Source organism: Lynx canadensis, chromosome D2 (genome assembly GCF_007474595.2).
Source record: "Lynx canadensis isolate LIC74 chromosome D2, mLynCan4.pri.v2, whole genome shotgun sequence".
NCBI classification, from domain to species: Eukaryota; Metazoa; Chordata; class Mammalia; order Carnivora; family Felidae; genus Lynx; species Lynx canadensis.
The window spans coordinates 9,430,795-9,446,716 of record NC_044313.2 but is presented as its reverse complement, the minus strand read 5'-3'; the positions used below and the strand labels follow the sequence as shown (position 1 = coordinate 9,446,716).

Below are 15,922 nucleotides of genomic sequence, written 5' to 3'. Positions count from 1 at the left end.
TTTGAGCACCAGAGTAAAAAATGATAGTAATGGATTACAACCCAGAGAATAAAACAAGCCAAATAAGTAAACGGAGAAAGAAAAGCACTTCCGTAGAGTAAAATTCCAACTAATACATGAATTGATGGGGCTGGAGACAAATCACCATTTGGCAGCTACCACAGTAATGATGGTTTTGGGCAAGAATTTTCGAAGCTTGGTAAAATTGGTGGGCAAAATGATGGGAAAAGTGGGTATTCCATAGGCTTCGAGTGTCTCCCCACAAGATGTTTAATAATGGCAAAGGAGAAAAGGGTAACTTTCTAGTGACTGCATACACGGCCTTACGAGATGAGGTGTAACACCCTAGTAATGGGACACACCCCTCTCACGCGCTCCCTGAGAATGATGCCCCGAGAAGAACGAAGTGCATCTGTAGTTTCCCCGCCAAACTGCATAGCCTGAATCCAAGCATGGTTAACATCATACAGAGCCAAATTAAGGGACGTTCTACAAAACAACTGGCCTGGACTCTTGAAAACTCTAAAGGTTGTGAAGGGGTGGGGGGGGGGGGGGAGGCCTGCAGAACTATTCCACAATAAAGGACGCGAAGAGATAGGACCACTAAATACAAGGTCTGATTCCAGATTGAACTCTGGAGCAGCAAATCTATAGTTTTCCCTTTTATGTTAAGGATACTGCTGGGCAATTAATGAGATGTGAATATGGTTTTTAGATAACAGGATTGCGTCAGTGTGGAGTTTTTGGGTTCTGTGATTGTACTGTAGTTACATAAGAAACATCCTCGTTTTAGGAAGTATACACTAACATATTTAGTAGTAAAGCACATATCTATGATTTGCCTTCAGACATTTCAGGAAAAATGTATACACACATACCATAGTCACATACATGAACACAACAAGCAGAATGATTTAACAAACGTGAAATTTTAACATCTTGGAAAATGGGGTGCGATGTACAGAAATTATTTGTGCTATTTTTGTAAGTCTTTTATAGTCTGAAATTATTTTAATTTTTTTATTCTTGAGAGAAAAACAGAGCATGAGTGGGGAGGGGCAGAGAGAGAGGAAGACCCCGAATCCAAAGCCGGCTTCAGACTCTGAGCTGTCAGCACAGAGCCTGATGCGGGGCTTGAACCCACAAACGGTGAGATCATGACCTGAGCCAAAGTCAGACACTTAACCACCTGAGCCACGCAGGCGCCCCTATAGTTTGAAATTATTTTATTTTATTATTTTTTTTTTAATTTTTTTTTTGTAACTTTTTTTTAATTTATTTTTGAGACGAGAGAGAGCATGAACAGGGGAGGGTCAGCGAGAGGGAGACACAGAATCTGAAACAGGCTCCAGGCTCTGAGCTGTCAGCACAGAGCGCGACGCGGGGCTCAAACTCACGGACCGCGAGATCATGACCTGAGCCGAAGTCGGCCACTTAACCGACTGAGCCACCCAGGCGCCCCAGTCTGAAATTATTTTAAAAATGAACCATTTTGTAAAACTTAAAGACTGGTGATTTTTTAAAGTGTTCAGCCATGCTTTAATTTTTTCTTAGGGCTGCATCAAATAATGGCACTTTTTAATCTTACAGTGTGATACTTGGTGAAATATGGCATATAGTATTTCATGGCACGTGTAGTATAAACAGGCTTTTGGGAACTAGTTGTGCCTTGTGTCTAGTTTTGTGACCTTGGGGTGAGGTACTTAATTAACGTGTGAGGCTCCGTTTCCTCAGGTGGATAGGAGTGCGTGTACTGTGGGGTTGTAGAAAGTTGAAGTGAGCTAACATGCTTAAAAGCTAGCGGATGTCCTGGACTTAGTAAAAGTTCAGTAAATTGTGCTTGTTAAAATAATGTATTCATATAAAAGTGATATACCTAAAATGACAAATTTAACTCCGAGAAGCTGGGTATTTGCTACTCTGGTGCCTTCTACCTCAAAATAACATTCCAGAAGAGGAAGTCTTCTACTTACGGGGTCTGGAAGGGTCCACTGGGGGAAAGTCTGATGATTTCATGGCTTTTAATAAGCTACGCTGTCATTAAGGCCAGAAATAATGTGAATACGGGTTATATGCCAGTTTCCGTGTTTCAGACCACAGTGTGCATAAGGTTATTCAGTATTTGAGCTGTTCTGATGCTGGATGGCTCAGGAAGGTAGATTTACGTCTCAGATGTGCTTCATAGAGATCTCCAAGTAAGACAACTAATCCTTAAAAGGACTTTAAGAATATACATCATGTGTCCGTGTGTTTTTTTGCCAGGAAAAGGAACCTCTCCGCGTAATACCACTTAAAGAGGTTCATAAAGTCCAGGAATGTAAACAGAGGTAAGTAAGCACCCGCTGTCACTTAGTGCCTGCTGCAGCACTCTAGCACTCAGCAGGGCTTTAGTTTGGTTGGTGTGTACAGGTGATGTTTTCCTGGGTTATTTGTAGCATTACTTTTAACTCTTCCTAGTTGGGATATGCCAGGACTTACAAAATCCTCAAAGTATTGAGATATTTTTTTGTTTCATTTGAAAACTAAAAATTAGGCTTATTAACGGAAAGGAAAAATTTTAACGTGAACAACTTCTATCATATTTGACAGATTGATGTATTAGTAATTTAAGTATTTTGAAGTTGCTGCAGAATAGAGCTTTATAAGAAAATGTGGTAACTGTGCAGTGTTTCTTTGAGAAAACTGATTTATTCACAGCTGAAAACTTTGGATTTTAAACTTCTTTTATGAACCTCTTCTAAAAATATATATAACATATAAAATATGTAAAATTAATGCAAAAATAAATTGGAAAAGATGATTTGGTTTTGCTAAATTACATCAACATTTTATCTCTGTTTATTTTCTTATTGACATATATTTGGTACTAGATGAATGAGTGAAAGAAAAACTATCAAACAACTGCTATTTAAGTGCAATTGGACGTTTGTTTTTGTTAACAGTGACATAATGATGAGAGACAATCTCTTTGAAATTGTAACATCGTCTCGAACTTTCTATGTGCAGGTGAGAGTCTTCTTTGGAGATTATAGATCCTCCTAACAAGAGATTAATAATTTTAGAGGTGACATGAACATAAATAAATTTACTGCTTATGAGGATAAGGAAAAATATGACAACTGTAATTCACAACTTAAAAAAATGTTATACATAAAATTATCGCTAGGTCATAGGTTCAGCAGATAGGGGTACTCTTGGCTATGAATTCGTAGAATAGAATTAGGTAGTATTTATGGGAAGGGAAATGCTGTTTTAACGTAGATGCTAACTTTCAATTTGGATTATTTTTGCACGTGTTGTAGAATTTGGCTGCATCATTTTTGGTAATTTTAGAAATGGGACTGAAAATACCCACAATAAAAGGAGACCGTAGATCTCACCAGTGGTAGATAGGCATCTTGTATTTAAGTTTAAAATACTCTTTTTAGTGTATTATTTAGATTGGAAGTTTTTCTTTTTTTTAAAGAACATTTGTTTTTGTTTTATAAAAGCTACATATAATTATTGCAGAAAACTTGGAAAATATAGAAAGATATGAAGAAAGGGGTAGTTTATAAAACACACAGAATCCCACATTCAGGAAACCATTCTTATTATAGTGCCTTTTTTAAAGGCGTATATTTTTATAGCAAGTGGGGTCATACAAAGCACACGCAGTTATATTCTATTTAATATATTATAGTCATTTTTTTCCACATCATTAAAAATTCTGTAAAAACTTTTTAGAACTGCACCATACTCTATTATATGAATGCTCCACAGTTAAACTCTTTCCCTGCTACTCTGTTACTGATTATTTTTGTAGTTTTGTGTATTTACTATTATAAACAATGTGAGGATGAACATTTTTGTGCTTAACTTTGCCTGGATTTCTTCTATAGGTTAAGTTTCTAGATCAAGAATAACCATCAGAACATAAAACCTTTTTAAACCCCCTCTTTTGCCAGATTGATTTCTAGATTTTTGCTTTACCTTTGCCTGCTCTGGGTTTTTCCTTTTAAAAGTCCTTATTAAAATCATTGGTTTGCAAGTATTCTTCTGTAGCTTAAAAGTTTTGAACAGAAGTAAAGGGAGGTATCTCTACACCCCTCTTAGGTTTTGTTTGGTTGGATTTAAAGTCATAATAAAGTTTTAATTCACGTTGGAAAGCAAGGTCCTGTCAAGGAATATGATACTTTGGAATATGACCACCAAAACTACTTTCAGTAGTTAGTGTAGTACTAGAAATGATCTCTAGAAAAATAATACATAAACTTACATCAAATGGCTTTTTAACTCCGCAGTTACATAAATACTCTTGTAGCAGAGTCAGACGATATAGCAGTAGATAGAGCAAAATGAGAAGCTTTGTCTTTGACTTCTTCCTCTCGTTTTCTCTCCAGAAGTATTCATATTGACTTTCTGATGTGTCTGATCTTAAAGCATCAAGTGCCCAACTTATGTCTCTGTAATAACTTACCCGGCAAAACCTGACTTAAAAAAGTGACTCTAAAAGTTTTTGGAAACCATTGCCTTGGAATGATTTTGTTGTTGACACTGTAATTTACCAACATGAATACGTTGGATTTGTAGATGTAGGAGCTGATTTGGGGGACGAATTGACTGAATGAGTCCTTTCTTTCCCTTAGGCTGATAGCCCTGAAGAGATGCACAGTTGGATTAAAGCAGTCTCTGGTGCCATTGTAGCACAGCGGGGACCTGGCCGATCAGCATCTTCTGTATGTTTCCTGTTCTCTGGGGTGATACTCCCTAGGGTCCCCCCCATCCTGTCGAGTTATTTTCCTTCCTCTCCCCCTAATCCTTCTGGTTTCTTTCTGTATTGAGATTTATTTGCATGTTGACTTTCGTACCAATTGGACTTGCAAAAAAATAATGCATTTCTAATTTAATGCTTCCTTGTAGTGTTATGTATATATAACTTTCTGTGCATTGTATTGTCTTAAATGCACAAGCAGGGCAACTAAAGAATGAACGTTTCCTTGCTTTGTTTTAGGAGTTCTTACTTGTCAGTAGGTCTGGATTTGTTACAACTTGACAAATTCTTAGTACGGGATGTGGCCTAATCCTGTAAAGCGCCTTGAATTGTAGCATAACACAGTTTGGTGAAAGTCTCCATTTCTCCTCTACTGCCTCGAATTTCAGTTAAGGTGTTTTTGGCTTACTAGCACCATAAGGCCGTTGAATGGAGCAGCTGGAACCCGAAATACAACTTCGTGTTCTCCGTCACTATTTTCCATTGCGTGTCCTCGTTCTCATTTTCTGGTAGAGTAATTTAGAAGCCCGCTGCTTTTCACTATCATAATTGTCTCTGTGGTGATATGAGAGTAAAACTGAAATGTTAAACATTCTCAGAAATAACAAGAAAAATGTTTTTAATTTTTAATTTATCATGTTCAGGTACATCATAGGATAAGATTTGGCTGTAGGGCACTTTGGTCACTGCTTTCATCTGAAAACACAAATATTCTACTGAGGAATAGAAAAAAACATTTTAAGTGTCCTGAAATGTAGCACTTCTGTCCACAGAATGTAGTCTAACATGTAGCATGAAAGCCTTATATTACCTTTTACGGGTTCATTGTAAATGCCAGATATTCTGCGCTTTTGGTATTTTTCTGGTAGTTTCCTGGTAGTGATAAACTACAGATCGGTAAAAACAAATCCAGGTTTCTCATTTCTTAAATGAGTCTCCTTGTATCCTTTCTGGAATATCTTAGAAGTCACTTTCATACCTGTTAATTTTGTAACTGCCTGTGTTTTATGTGACCTTTTCAGCAGCCCAATATGAGACTCTCTGCAAAAACACTGTCTGTGGGGAAACAGGGAAACTTGGAGAAGGGCACTTGTGTTTCGTGCTTTGTGGTGGGGGCGAAGTGGACTCTCTAGCTGTAACTGTCGGCAGAACTTTCTCTTTTCCTCCCTCTCCTCAGTATAGGTTAACTCTAATCTTAGCTTTGCACTGTGTTCCAGATGCGGCAGGCCAGAAGGCTGTCGAATCCTTGTATACAGAGGTATACATCAAGAACTGGTGAATGCAGCACGTATGTGGGCTCTCACGCAAACGTGCCTTCTTACTAGAGGGCCCGGACTTACTCACTACTCACAACTGATCGTAGAAAGTTGAGTTAACCAAACTGCCTTTTGCAGTTATCGTAACTGACTTTGTCAACACTAACGCAAACTATTTCCCTCTGGTCATCCGGTTGGATACGGATATTTAAACAACAAGAAAAGATAAATCATGAAAGAGCAATAGAACCTTACTAATTGAACAAGTCGCATTAAGCTGTCCTAAAAATTAATTTACCGAATTGCCACAAGTTTCAACTTCTGTATTTTATGTATTTTGAGATTTTTGATGCTACACCACTGCACTGCACCCTTGTTCTAATAATCTATGCAAACTCATGCACGCTTATGCATTGGATAAACTCCACGTTACTGTAGTTTGCATGGCATTTTCAAGCTCAGGCGAAATTTAGCCAGCTCGTGGGAATCTAGAGTGTTTTGTGAACTTGTAGCGCTTTGTTTTCAAAGCCACGAGTGTCATACATGAGCACAGCACACCGGGAACTACATGGCAATGCATTTGGAACGGTCCTATTTAAGGATATCTTAAGTTAGAAGCGAGTGGGAATTAAGAGTCACAACTGACCGTTATTTCGCCACAGATTTAATGAATGATTAAATATGTACCCTTTGCTGCCATTAAAATCTCAAGCCATGAGAATCAAGGACATGTTCAAAACTGAATAAATACAGTTAAGAGGAAGTGGGAAGGCGGCACAATTACCCGCTGCCGTGAAACTCAGGGCAGAAAAAAGAAGGTTGGTCAGACTGCCAGACAGAATCGTAGGCTTGAAAAATAGTGAGTTCTGCTTATTAAAAAAATAGGGCCTTTCATTTTTATATCCTGCATTTTTATTTTTTATCTTTCTAAAATACGTGGGACGATCCCTAGTGTTGATCGAGAGACTAGAACACACTCTTACGTGACCCGACGCCACAGGGCCCTCTCACACACCCGCTCAGCCGCGGCTGCAGCGCCGCATTCCGGTGCAGGCTGACCGAGGCTTCGAGTGGCAGAGCTTTGGTGACAGGACTGGTTTCTTAGTGGAAATGGTTGTGGACTGTCCTTGCTTTAACCTCACTCCTAAAAATGCATTGCTTTGGGAAGGAACGTGCACACGTTTGCTGCATGGCTCATGCTTCTGCTCCGTGTGTGTGTGTGTGTGTTTTGTTTGTTTTTCAGAGAGTAAAGTCTCACGCTGAGTTACTAACTCCGTCGTTAATGTTTGACTGTGTCTGACGGCCTGTCCTCTTTCCAGGAGCATCCCAGCTGTCCTCCAGACCCCAAGCACGCTTTCCGCTCTGCCAGCGCCGCAGCCGCCGCCTCCCTTTGCACGGCCTCTCGCAGCAACTCTTTGGTCTCAAGCTTTACCGTGGAGAAGCGAGGATTTTACGAATCTCTTGCCAAGGTCAAGCCAGGGAACTTCAAGGTCCAGACTGTCTCTCCAAGAGAACCAGCTTCCAAAGTGACTGAACGCGCTCCACTCAAACCTCCAAGTAAAACTGGCCCTCAGGATAAAGATTGTGACCCGGTGGACTTGGATGATGCAAGCCTTCCGGTCAGTGACGTGTAAGACGAAGCACGCGGCCCCCCCGCCCCGCCCCCGCCCCCCTCCGCCTCCCCAGCCCCTGTTTCCTCTCACGAGGCTTCTAGCCAAAGATGATAAAGGGTGAAATGGTTTTTAATACATAGATTATACTGCCTCTTAGATGTACTCTTCATAAGCTGGTAAACCAAGGATCTCGGGAGTGGCCAAACGAAATGTAATTTCCTTAAAACAAAACAAAACAAAACAAAACACAATGAACGAACGAAAGAAAAAAACCTAAGTGTTTCAGTATCAACTGTCTGAAGCTTCGTGTGCTCTTGCTTGGGTGATGAAAATGTGTGCGTGGTATTTTTTTTCCTAGGGAATTTGACAATTTAAATGTTTCACCACGTAAAACATTAAAAATGCTTATTAATTATTTTGGTTGTTTTTAAAATGCTACTTTGACTTCCTATTAGATGCTTGATATTTACACATTCTTACTGGTTAATATTATTGAATGAAATATGGTCGGACTAAGATAACTGAAATCATGATGTCTGTGGTGCTGTAAAATATTTACTACGACGTGGACAGTTTGGAAATGATCACCACTTTTGATGCTCTGGTTATCAAGGTGAGTAGCAAGTTTTGCCGCAGAGATTATCACCGGACCGTTTAGCGAGGGTTGGAGGTTGCCTGGGGGGGTCGGGGGTGGAGGGGAAACTAATTCAGACAACTGTATCTTGGACATGTGTTTGAAAAAGCTTAGGACCTTAAGCAGTCATTGCTTTATGAAATGGTGAAAATGACTTGGTGTGAAATTTCTGGGAGATCTGATTTTCTTATCAAGATTTTATAAATAGTTCTTCTTTCTATATTTGGATCAGTGAAAGACTGTGAGTTTGTATGTGAAGACATAACTGCCCTTAGTCATGCCTCTCCTTTTTGTCACTAATCACATTCAAGTGCCTGTGTTTTCTCATCTTGCTTGAGAACGTTGTCAGATGAACGTGCTCAAAAGTCCTATGTGATTGGTTTTAAACATTGAGATAAAATTAATTGTCAGTAGCATAGTTTTTTGTGTTAAGTAAGATATCATCTTATGTTTGAGATGCCAGAATGCTTTTATTCTACTGCCTGTGCAATATTCGTGTTTTAAAACACACATCTGAGTATACATTTAATCACGGGGACGTCATCAGTGTAAGCACCGCTCTGAGAAATCCTTAGTTTCAAGTGTTGAATAATAGACGAGTTTGAGGTATCGTCTTTATGGTTGATTCTTAAACGTTTGCTTTAAGAAAATAGTCTTGAATCTCACATGCTGCTGTTTTTATGATACTTTGCCATCTTACTGTGCTGTTTTGTTTTGGAATTCATACGTGTCACTGTTTCCCCTTTTCATTTTCTAAGATGACTCTTGTTTGAGAAAGAGAGGGAGAGATTTCCTGCTCCAGCAGTGGGGTCCAGAGTTTACTATTTATTGCATTGGAATTGTCATAGAATCAGTTTAAAAATCCAAATGCGTCAAGTGCGCCACTCAACTTTTTTTACTCATAAGCTAATATTTTGAAAAGGCACATTTCGATTGTTTCCTTTTTTGCAGCTATATTCGAAAATGGTAGAATGGAAAGGTTTTAAGTAGTTGTCACTTTTTCTGATGATATGCCCATTTCAGTGGCTCTTTTGAAGGTTACTCTTTCATGAACATACCTAAGAAATCTTGTGTAGACAGTTTGCAATATTCAGGAGCCTAACGCTTTTTTCTTTGGTACAGCTTCTACGTTGCATGTTTATTTTAGCATATTTTGGTATTGGTAATTTGATATATTTCATAGTGGCAAAATATTAGCTCTATTTTGGGACTTTTTATAGAACTACCCCTCATATTCAGTAGCGTAGGAAAATGTTCTTGTGATTGTCAGGGTCTCCTAATATTTATCTCAATACTTTTATAATTCTATGAAAATTATTTAATTATTTTAAAACTTATACTTTTCTTGTAAATATGTCACATCTGAATTGTCAGAAAATTACTTTGAATACCTTAATATTTGCTGCATTTTTTTTTTCTGTATATAGAACACGTCTTCTTTCAGAATGGGAATATACACGTGCTTCCCAGTGTTTACTTTTACGTCTGCTACTTTATAATGTCAAACTGGTATGAACACTGTAATGATTTGAAAATAAACTTCAAATTCTAACTTACTTCTCGTTCGGTTTGGTTCAGTTTCTGATGTGAACAGGCAACCAGAACCAGTACAAAATCCGTTTGGTTAGTCGACTTGAATTTCCACGGAGTAACTATTTGGTGGCCTTTGGAAGGCACAGCTGGAACGAAAGTTGCACGAGAAAAGATGATTGTTTTTGGGGAAAAAGAGCCTGATTATTTTGCTTACCTCAAACAAAAGAAAAACACGTTCTCAAAAGCAGTACTAGATATGTTGGCTTCAGAGCATAGTTTGAATCGTCCAAGCTGCTTTTGCAGCGCGTGGTTATCGGTTAGACTGGACCCGGCCTGAGCGCGGCTGGGTGCAGAGGGCATTTTGATCCCCAGACAGGCCGTTGACATGTACTCATGAAACTGCTTGTCGGGTGTTAAAGGCTGCTTTTTGCAGACCCGCTGTTGGTAACAAATCGTCCGCGTCTGCTCCTGCATCCAGCATCTAATAGCGATGGAATTGGAGAAAGTCTGTCTGTCTTAGTAATTCTTGTTAACTGGTGCAATTTAATTTTCTTTCCCTGGAAAGATTTTACATGTTTTTATTTTTAAAAAGCCCAAAATGAGAAAGTTCGAAACTTCGTGGCTTTCACAGAAAAAGAGATTCCTTTCTCAGCTTTTCTCTTACCCTAGTTGCTGTTCAGAAGTCTTCAAGTCGTTCCCATATCTTTGTCAAAACGTTAACAGTTGGTGAGGCAGGAGATACTTGTATTAAAAAGTGCAGCGATAGAACAGCTTCATACCAGACTGGGTAAGAATCTTCCTGGTCTCTGGACGGGTTTGCCAGTCTACACAGGACATGATGAAAATACACGTAGTTAGATGGCTTTGTATTTTCCATTTGCCACCTTCCATGTTATGCAGACCCAAAATTGATTGTTTTATATGTTGTTTATTTTTTAATGATTTATGAAAATTGTACTTTTTCAAATCTCATCTAAGACTCATTGAAAATATTACTGAATTGGGGTTAGCGTTTACAGTTTTGATTGGTAAAACCTTAGTATTCCGTTTTCATGATGTTTAAGTGACAGTCCCTTACCGTGGTCTAGGGATGTGGGAACAGTGCCACCTTCTGGTTAGGTCATTGCTAAATTTAAAATAAAGTAATTTGTAGTCTGTTTGACTTTGTGTATTTCACTCATCATAGAAGTTAGAAAAGAAATGTAATTGCATAGGATAGTTTTGAAATTACAATTTAAGTTAACATTTGCAAAAGACCAATTAAACTTTCTATTTGGAGATAATTACAAATTCACATGTAGTTGTTAAGGAATAATACAGAGTTCTTGGATATCCTTTATTCAGTTTTCCCCAGTGATAACATACTGAAACACTATAGTAAAATATTATAACCAGGATTTTGACCCAAATTCAGTCAAGATACAAAACAAGGATCCCTTCTTACTGCTGTTATAGTCACGCTCGCCTCCCATTTTTCAGGTTTGGAAGTACACTTAGTCATAGTAGATGTAAAATCCAACTATTTTGGTAACAGGGTTTGGGCTCTTAACTAGTATGGTATTACTGTCTCCGCAGAAGTCTTGAAAACTATTCTTTGCTTAATTGTACTATCTCCAGATTATTAAATTAGTTGACTTTTCATTAAATCTATTTTTAACATTTCCCAGAACCATAGTATTTCAAATGTTAGAAATTGGAAAATAATACTTTCTTTATACATTTAAAGTTAACATTAGAGAACCAATAGTACATAAGTATCCTGATCGTAACCTCCTTGAGAGATGTTAAGCCCTGCCGTTTATATATACACTTAGTAAGATTACTAGAAGAAGGACTATTAAATAAAATAGTTTCCAGATGCCAAATTCTTGCATTGGAACTAGTTGTGGAGACTGGTGATAATCACTTGTAGGGTAGGAGTGAGGTGTTCTTCCATGTGAAGGAGCTTTTGACCTTCTAGTGTAAGATCTTGGGTCAAATCGGTGTCTTCGGTGTATGATATGCCCACGACAGGGATCTCGGAAGATGACGAAGACCATCCACAAGGAATCTGCGGAAAGAAATATACGGTACGTGATCAAATCAAGCGTGGAAAACCACACGTGGAGAGACTGAGGTGGTCAGTGAGTGACTGAGCGGGTGACAGAAGCTTTGTGCCAGAGGGGCCCTCCAAAGGTCCCAGAAGAGGAGAAGGTACCCAGTGAGTAAAAACTAGGTGACATGACAATACATTTGCAGATGTTGATTTGGAATTTGAAGGGTCCAAAATGGTGCAAAAACTTAAATCTTCTCTTAGAGGCTCGTTGCCTCTTTCTCCCTTTCAAACTACAATACTCGTACCAGTCACACTAGTTTTCGTCAGCAGTGTGTTTGGCCCGGCGAGGGGTCGACGGGGAAGGAGTGGATGGGAAACGTGGAGAACTTTCCATGATGTAGAAGATAACCGTGTCAAAGCCTGTTTTGGCCTCTGCCTTTGCTGCCTTCGTAATGGGAACATCTATTGCCCGTGGAACCTTATTTACTGTTTCCAAATAGGTGCTGTTAGTCCCAGTGACCTGCGTTCCTTTGTGACTTTCACATACCTCACGTTCACTGTCTCAGTTCATGTCACTGCTCGTGTTGTCCTTTCTCCTCCCACTCTGGCCTGTCTAAAGAGAGTTGAGATTATTACTCTACAGAGTTGGTGCTATACTTAGGGTCCCCTCTGGACCCCTTTTGGGAGGGTGTATCTGACGACTTCCTCATTTCCTCTAGAAAATTGATGTGCTTAGGTTTTCTGTCTCTTCTAGAACCAGTTCTGTTAAATCATATACCTTGAAAATTACATCCCAAGTTTTCAAATGTATTTGCATGGAGTTGAGCAAAGTATATGGTGCAAGAACTCCTTTTGTCTTCAACTCAAAATATATGAACAAATGTGAAGACGTTGTTTATGTGGCAGATGATGATATCCTCTGTATTTTACCTGGCACCGAGGTGATTACAAACACAAACGTGGACACCAAAATAAAGCGGTAGTATTCAGGTATAAGGAGGCCATGTAAGTCCAACTTATGAGTCTTTTAAAAATTAAAATTCAAGTGTGAAATGCATTATTTCTCATAAAGCACCTGTGATCCCTGGAGAACAAGTCTGAGTTCCCCGTTTATGAAACACTCTTCTTGTGAAGCAGTGTTTAAACTTAGCTTAATTTCAGGGCCCTCCCACCTTCTCACATGTTGCTGCTGCTTTTTTTGTTTGTTTGTTTTATAATGTTTATTTTTGAGAGAGACAGAGAGACCATGAGTAGAGGAGGGGCAGAGAGAGAGGGAGACACAGAATCCGAAGCAGGCTGCAGGCTCCGAGCTGACAGCACAGAGCCTGATGAGGGGCTCGAACCCATGAACCATGAGACCATGACCTGAGCCAAAGTTGGAAGCTTAGCCAACTGAGCCCCCCAGGCGCCCCTCACACGTTGCTTCTTGTATATCCCATGTTCCAGTTCAACCGAACCATTCTTCGTTTCCTGGTTTCCCCACCTCTCTGCCTTAATTCTTGCTGCCCCTCATTGGACGCCACTGTCCCGGTCATCTTTGCCTTGTGACTCCACTCGCCCTTCAGTTCTTGCTAAGATGCAGCTTTCTCCTTGAGGCATTACAATCACTTTCTCAACTTTCCCACAACATAAGCCAGGATGACCCCAAAATACCCGATTGCCTCTCCCTTCGTAAGCCAACATTCAACTCTGTTCATTGGAAATGGAATTCAATGTAAGCTTCTGCTCTCAGACTCTGGGCTGACTAAAGAGCTTTTCTCTCTCCCCTACAGTTCCTTTTAAAAACCAATGACTTCAAAATTTGGAAGAGATTAGAAAGTGGAAAGAGCCCAAATCGAGCTCTTTGTTGATTAGATTGGCCCAGAAGAGCAGTCAACGAGACAGGAAGCAAAATTCAGACATGCTGGTAGGCCTGGCAGTTCTGTAAAAGCCCTTCACCAATGCAGCGGCTTCAACAGTTGCCCACAGCTGTTGGGAAGGTCATGGGCCCCTTTCACACACTTGCACGTTCAATTTTACATTTGAGTAGAAGCCGCCTGACACGCCCCAGACAGAAGAATAAAAGTAGAAAGCACCTGACAGTCCAGCGCTTGGTTCTGGGTGCACCTTCGTGCTCATTTACATGCGTACACGGGCACACTTAACGACTTTGGGACCATGTTCTACAGGCTTTTTTGTAGCCTTTTTTCCATGCCATAGGATATTGTGGACACCATCATCTGGCAATAAATATGGATCAACACTCCTACTTCTAGAGGCTTCAACCTTTGGTCTTGTGTGTTTCTATGCAAAAGTCTCTACCTGTTCTGTTACTGGACCTTTTGATTGTTTCCAACTATGCAATTCTTTAAAGCAAATTGATTTTTAATGTTTATTTATTTTTGAGAGAGAGAGAGAGAGAGGAGAACGTGATTGGGGGGAGGGGCAGAGAAAGAGGGAGACACAGAATCTGAAGCAGGCTCCGGGCTCCGAGCTGTCAGCACAGAGCCCGACACGGGGCTCGAACTCACGGACCGCGAGATCATGACCTGAGCCGAAGTCATTTGCTCAACCCACTGAGCCATCCAGGTGCCCCCCCCACCCCCACCCCCGCAACTTTGCAATTCTAACAACACTGCAAGCTGCGTCTTTGCCTCCAGGGGCCGCGCGTCCCTCCACGTGGGTCTGTGGGTCTCGTGGGTGTGCGACCTTCACATCTCTCGATATGGCCAAACCACCTTGTAGGAAGGGCGCATTCTTTCCCGCTCCCGCCGATAGTGCATGAGAGTGCCCATCTCCTCGCATCCTGGACAGCACTGGGTTTCATCATTTTGGGGCATTCTGACTGGAAAAAAGGGTGTCTTGTTGAGATCTTAATTTATGCTCGCTTGAAAACTATTGGGAGTTCACTTTTTTAAATGTTAACTGACCACTTCCATTCGCCCTTTTTGTGGATGGCTGTTTTTGTCCCTATCTATTTTTCTGAGTGCTGCTTGAATTTTTCCTGTTGCCAAGAATTCTGTGTGTCGGAACTACCAACCTTCGTCCTCTATTCATCTTCTATATTTAAATATCCTTGTTTACCACTTGTCTTTCATTTACGTGCGTCTGTTTATGAGTGTCTTTTTCTTTATGGATTTTGCCTTTGCCGTCATACCTGGAGAGTAATTTTCCACACACATAGGAATATATATACCTCCGACATCTCTCAATACATTTATTGTAACTTTTTACTCCTCAAAGCTGATTCCATCTGGAGTTAATTCTGGCAAATAGTAATAAGGAAAGATCTGATAGCCTCCATCAACCGACCCCAGTGCAGATGCTCAGCAGTGTCTCCGTGATTTTAGTTTAAATCTATTTCTTGGGGAGTTTTAAAAATCTGTTTCTTCCCACTGATTTGAAATACTACTTGTATCAGTGTCTTAGCCAGAGTGGGCTGTTATTAACAGAATGCCATAGACTCGGTGGCTTAGAAACAGCAGAAATTTATGTCTCACAGTTCTGGAAGCTGGAAGGCTCGGACTGAGGCACCAACAGGTTTGGTGTCTGATGAGGGTCCGCTTCCTGGTTAAGAGATGACTGTCTTGTCACTGGGTCCTCACATGGCGGAGGGGGCAAGGGAGCTCTCAGGGGTCTGTCTTACAAGGGTGACAACGGTGCCTTCATGACCTGTCACCTCCCAAAGGCCCTTCTCTCCTAGTACCATAACCTTGGGGGTTAGGTTTCAACACATTAATTGGAGGGGGCCACCCACCTTCAGTCTCTAGCACTCAGGCAGTAATTGTTTACATTGGAGTCCGTTTCTGAACTTTCTAGAACACGGATATGACTATTTCTCTGCCGGGAGCATACAGCATTAGTAATTGCAGCTTACAATACATTTTAATATCAAAGATGTTTTTCTGTTCTATTTTTGAACCTCCAAATCCTCATTTTTGACTTCCAAAAAAATCCCACTTTTTAAAAACCTGCAATTAGGTTAAATTTATAACATCGTCAGGGTGCTTGTTCCTGTGACAGCAGAGATGAAACTCCGGGTCTCTGCCGTGTTTGGTGGCTCTGTGGACAGGTGGTTCTCCTGACTCCCGGCTCTTCCTGGGAGCGTTTGCATTTGTG

At 40.3% G+C, this 15,922-nt stretch overlaps 1 protein-coding gene across 8 annotated transcripts in view; it reads left to right on the top strand.

Moving 5' to 3' along the window:
• Positions 1 to 9,812, top strand: part of PLEKHA1 (pleckstrin homology domain containing A1) — a 57,235-nt gene extending 47,423 nt beyond the window's left edge. For 4 of the 8 annotated variants that reach the window (XM_030334647.1, XM_030334643.1, XM_030334644.1 and 1 more), the window contains 4 exons: positions 2,263 to 2,327; positions 2,943 to 3,006; positions 4,629 to 4,718; positions 7,329 to 9,812. In XM_030334647.1, coding sequence (XP_030190507.1) covers positions 2,263 to 2,327; positions 2,943 to 3,006; positions 4,629 to 4,718; positions 7,329 to 7,643 — 534 coding nt within the window. In that variant the 3' untranslated portion in view covers positions 7,644 to 9,812. Of the gene's footprint in view, positions 1 to 2,262; positions 2,328 to 2,942; positions 3,007 to 4,628; positions 4,719 to 5,970; positions 6,042 to 7,328 lie in introns of those variants that run through there. The other 4 variants (XM_030334646.2, XM_030334645.1, XM_032595170.1 and 1 more) reach the window with 4 other exon arrangements.
• The last annotated feature ends 6,110 nt before the right edge of the window (positions 9,813 to 15,922 follow it).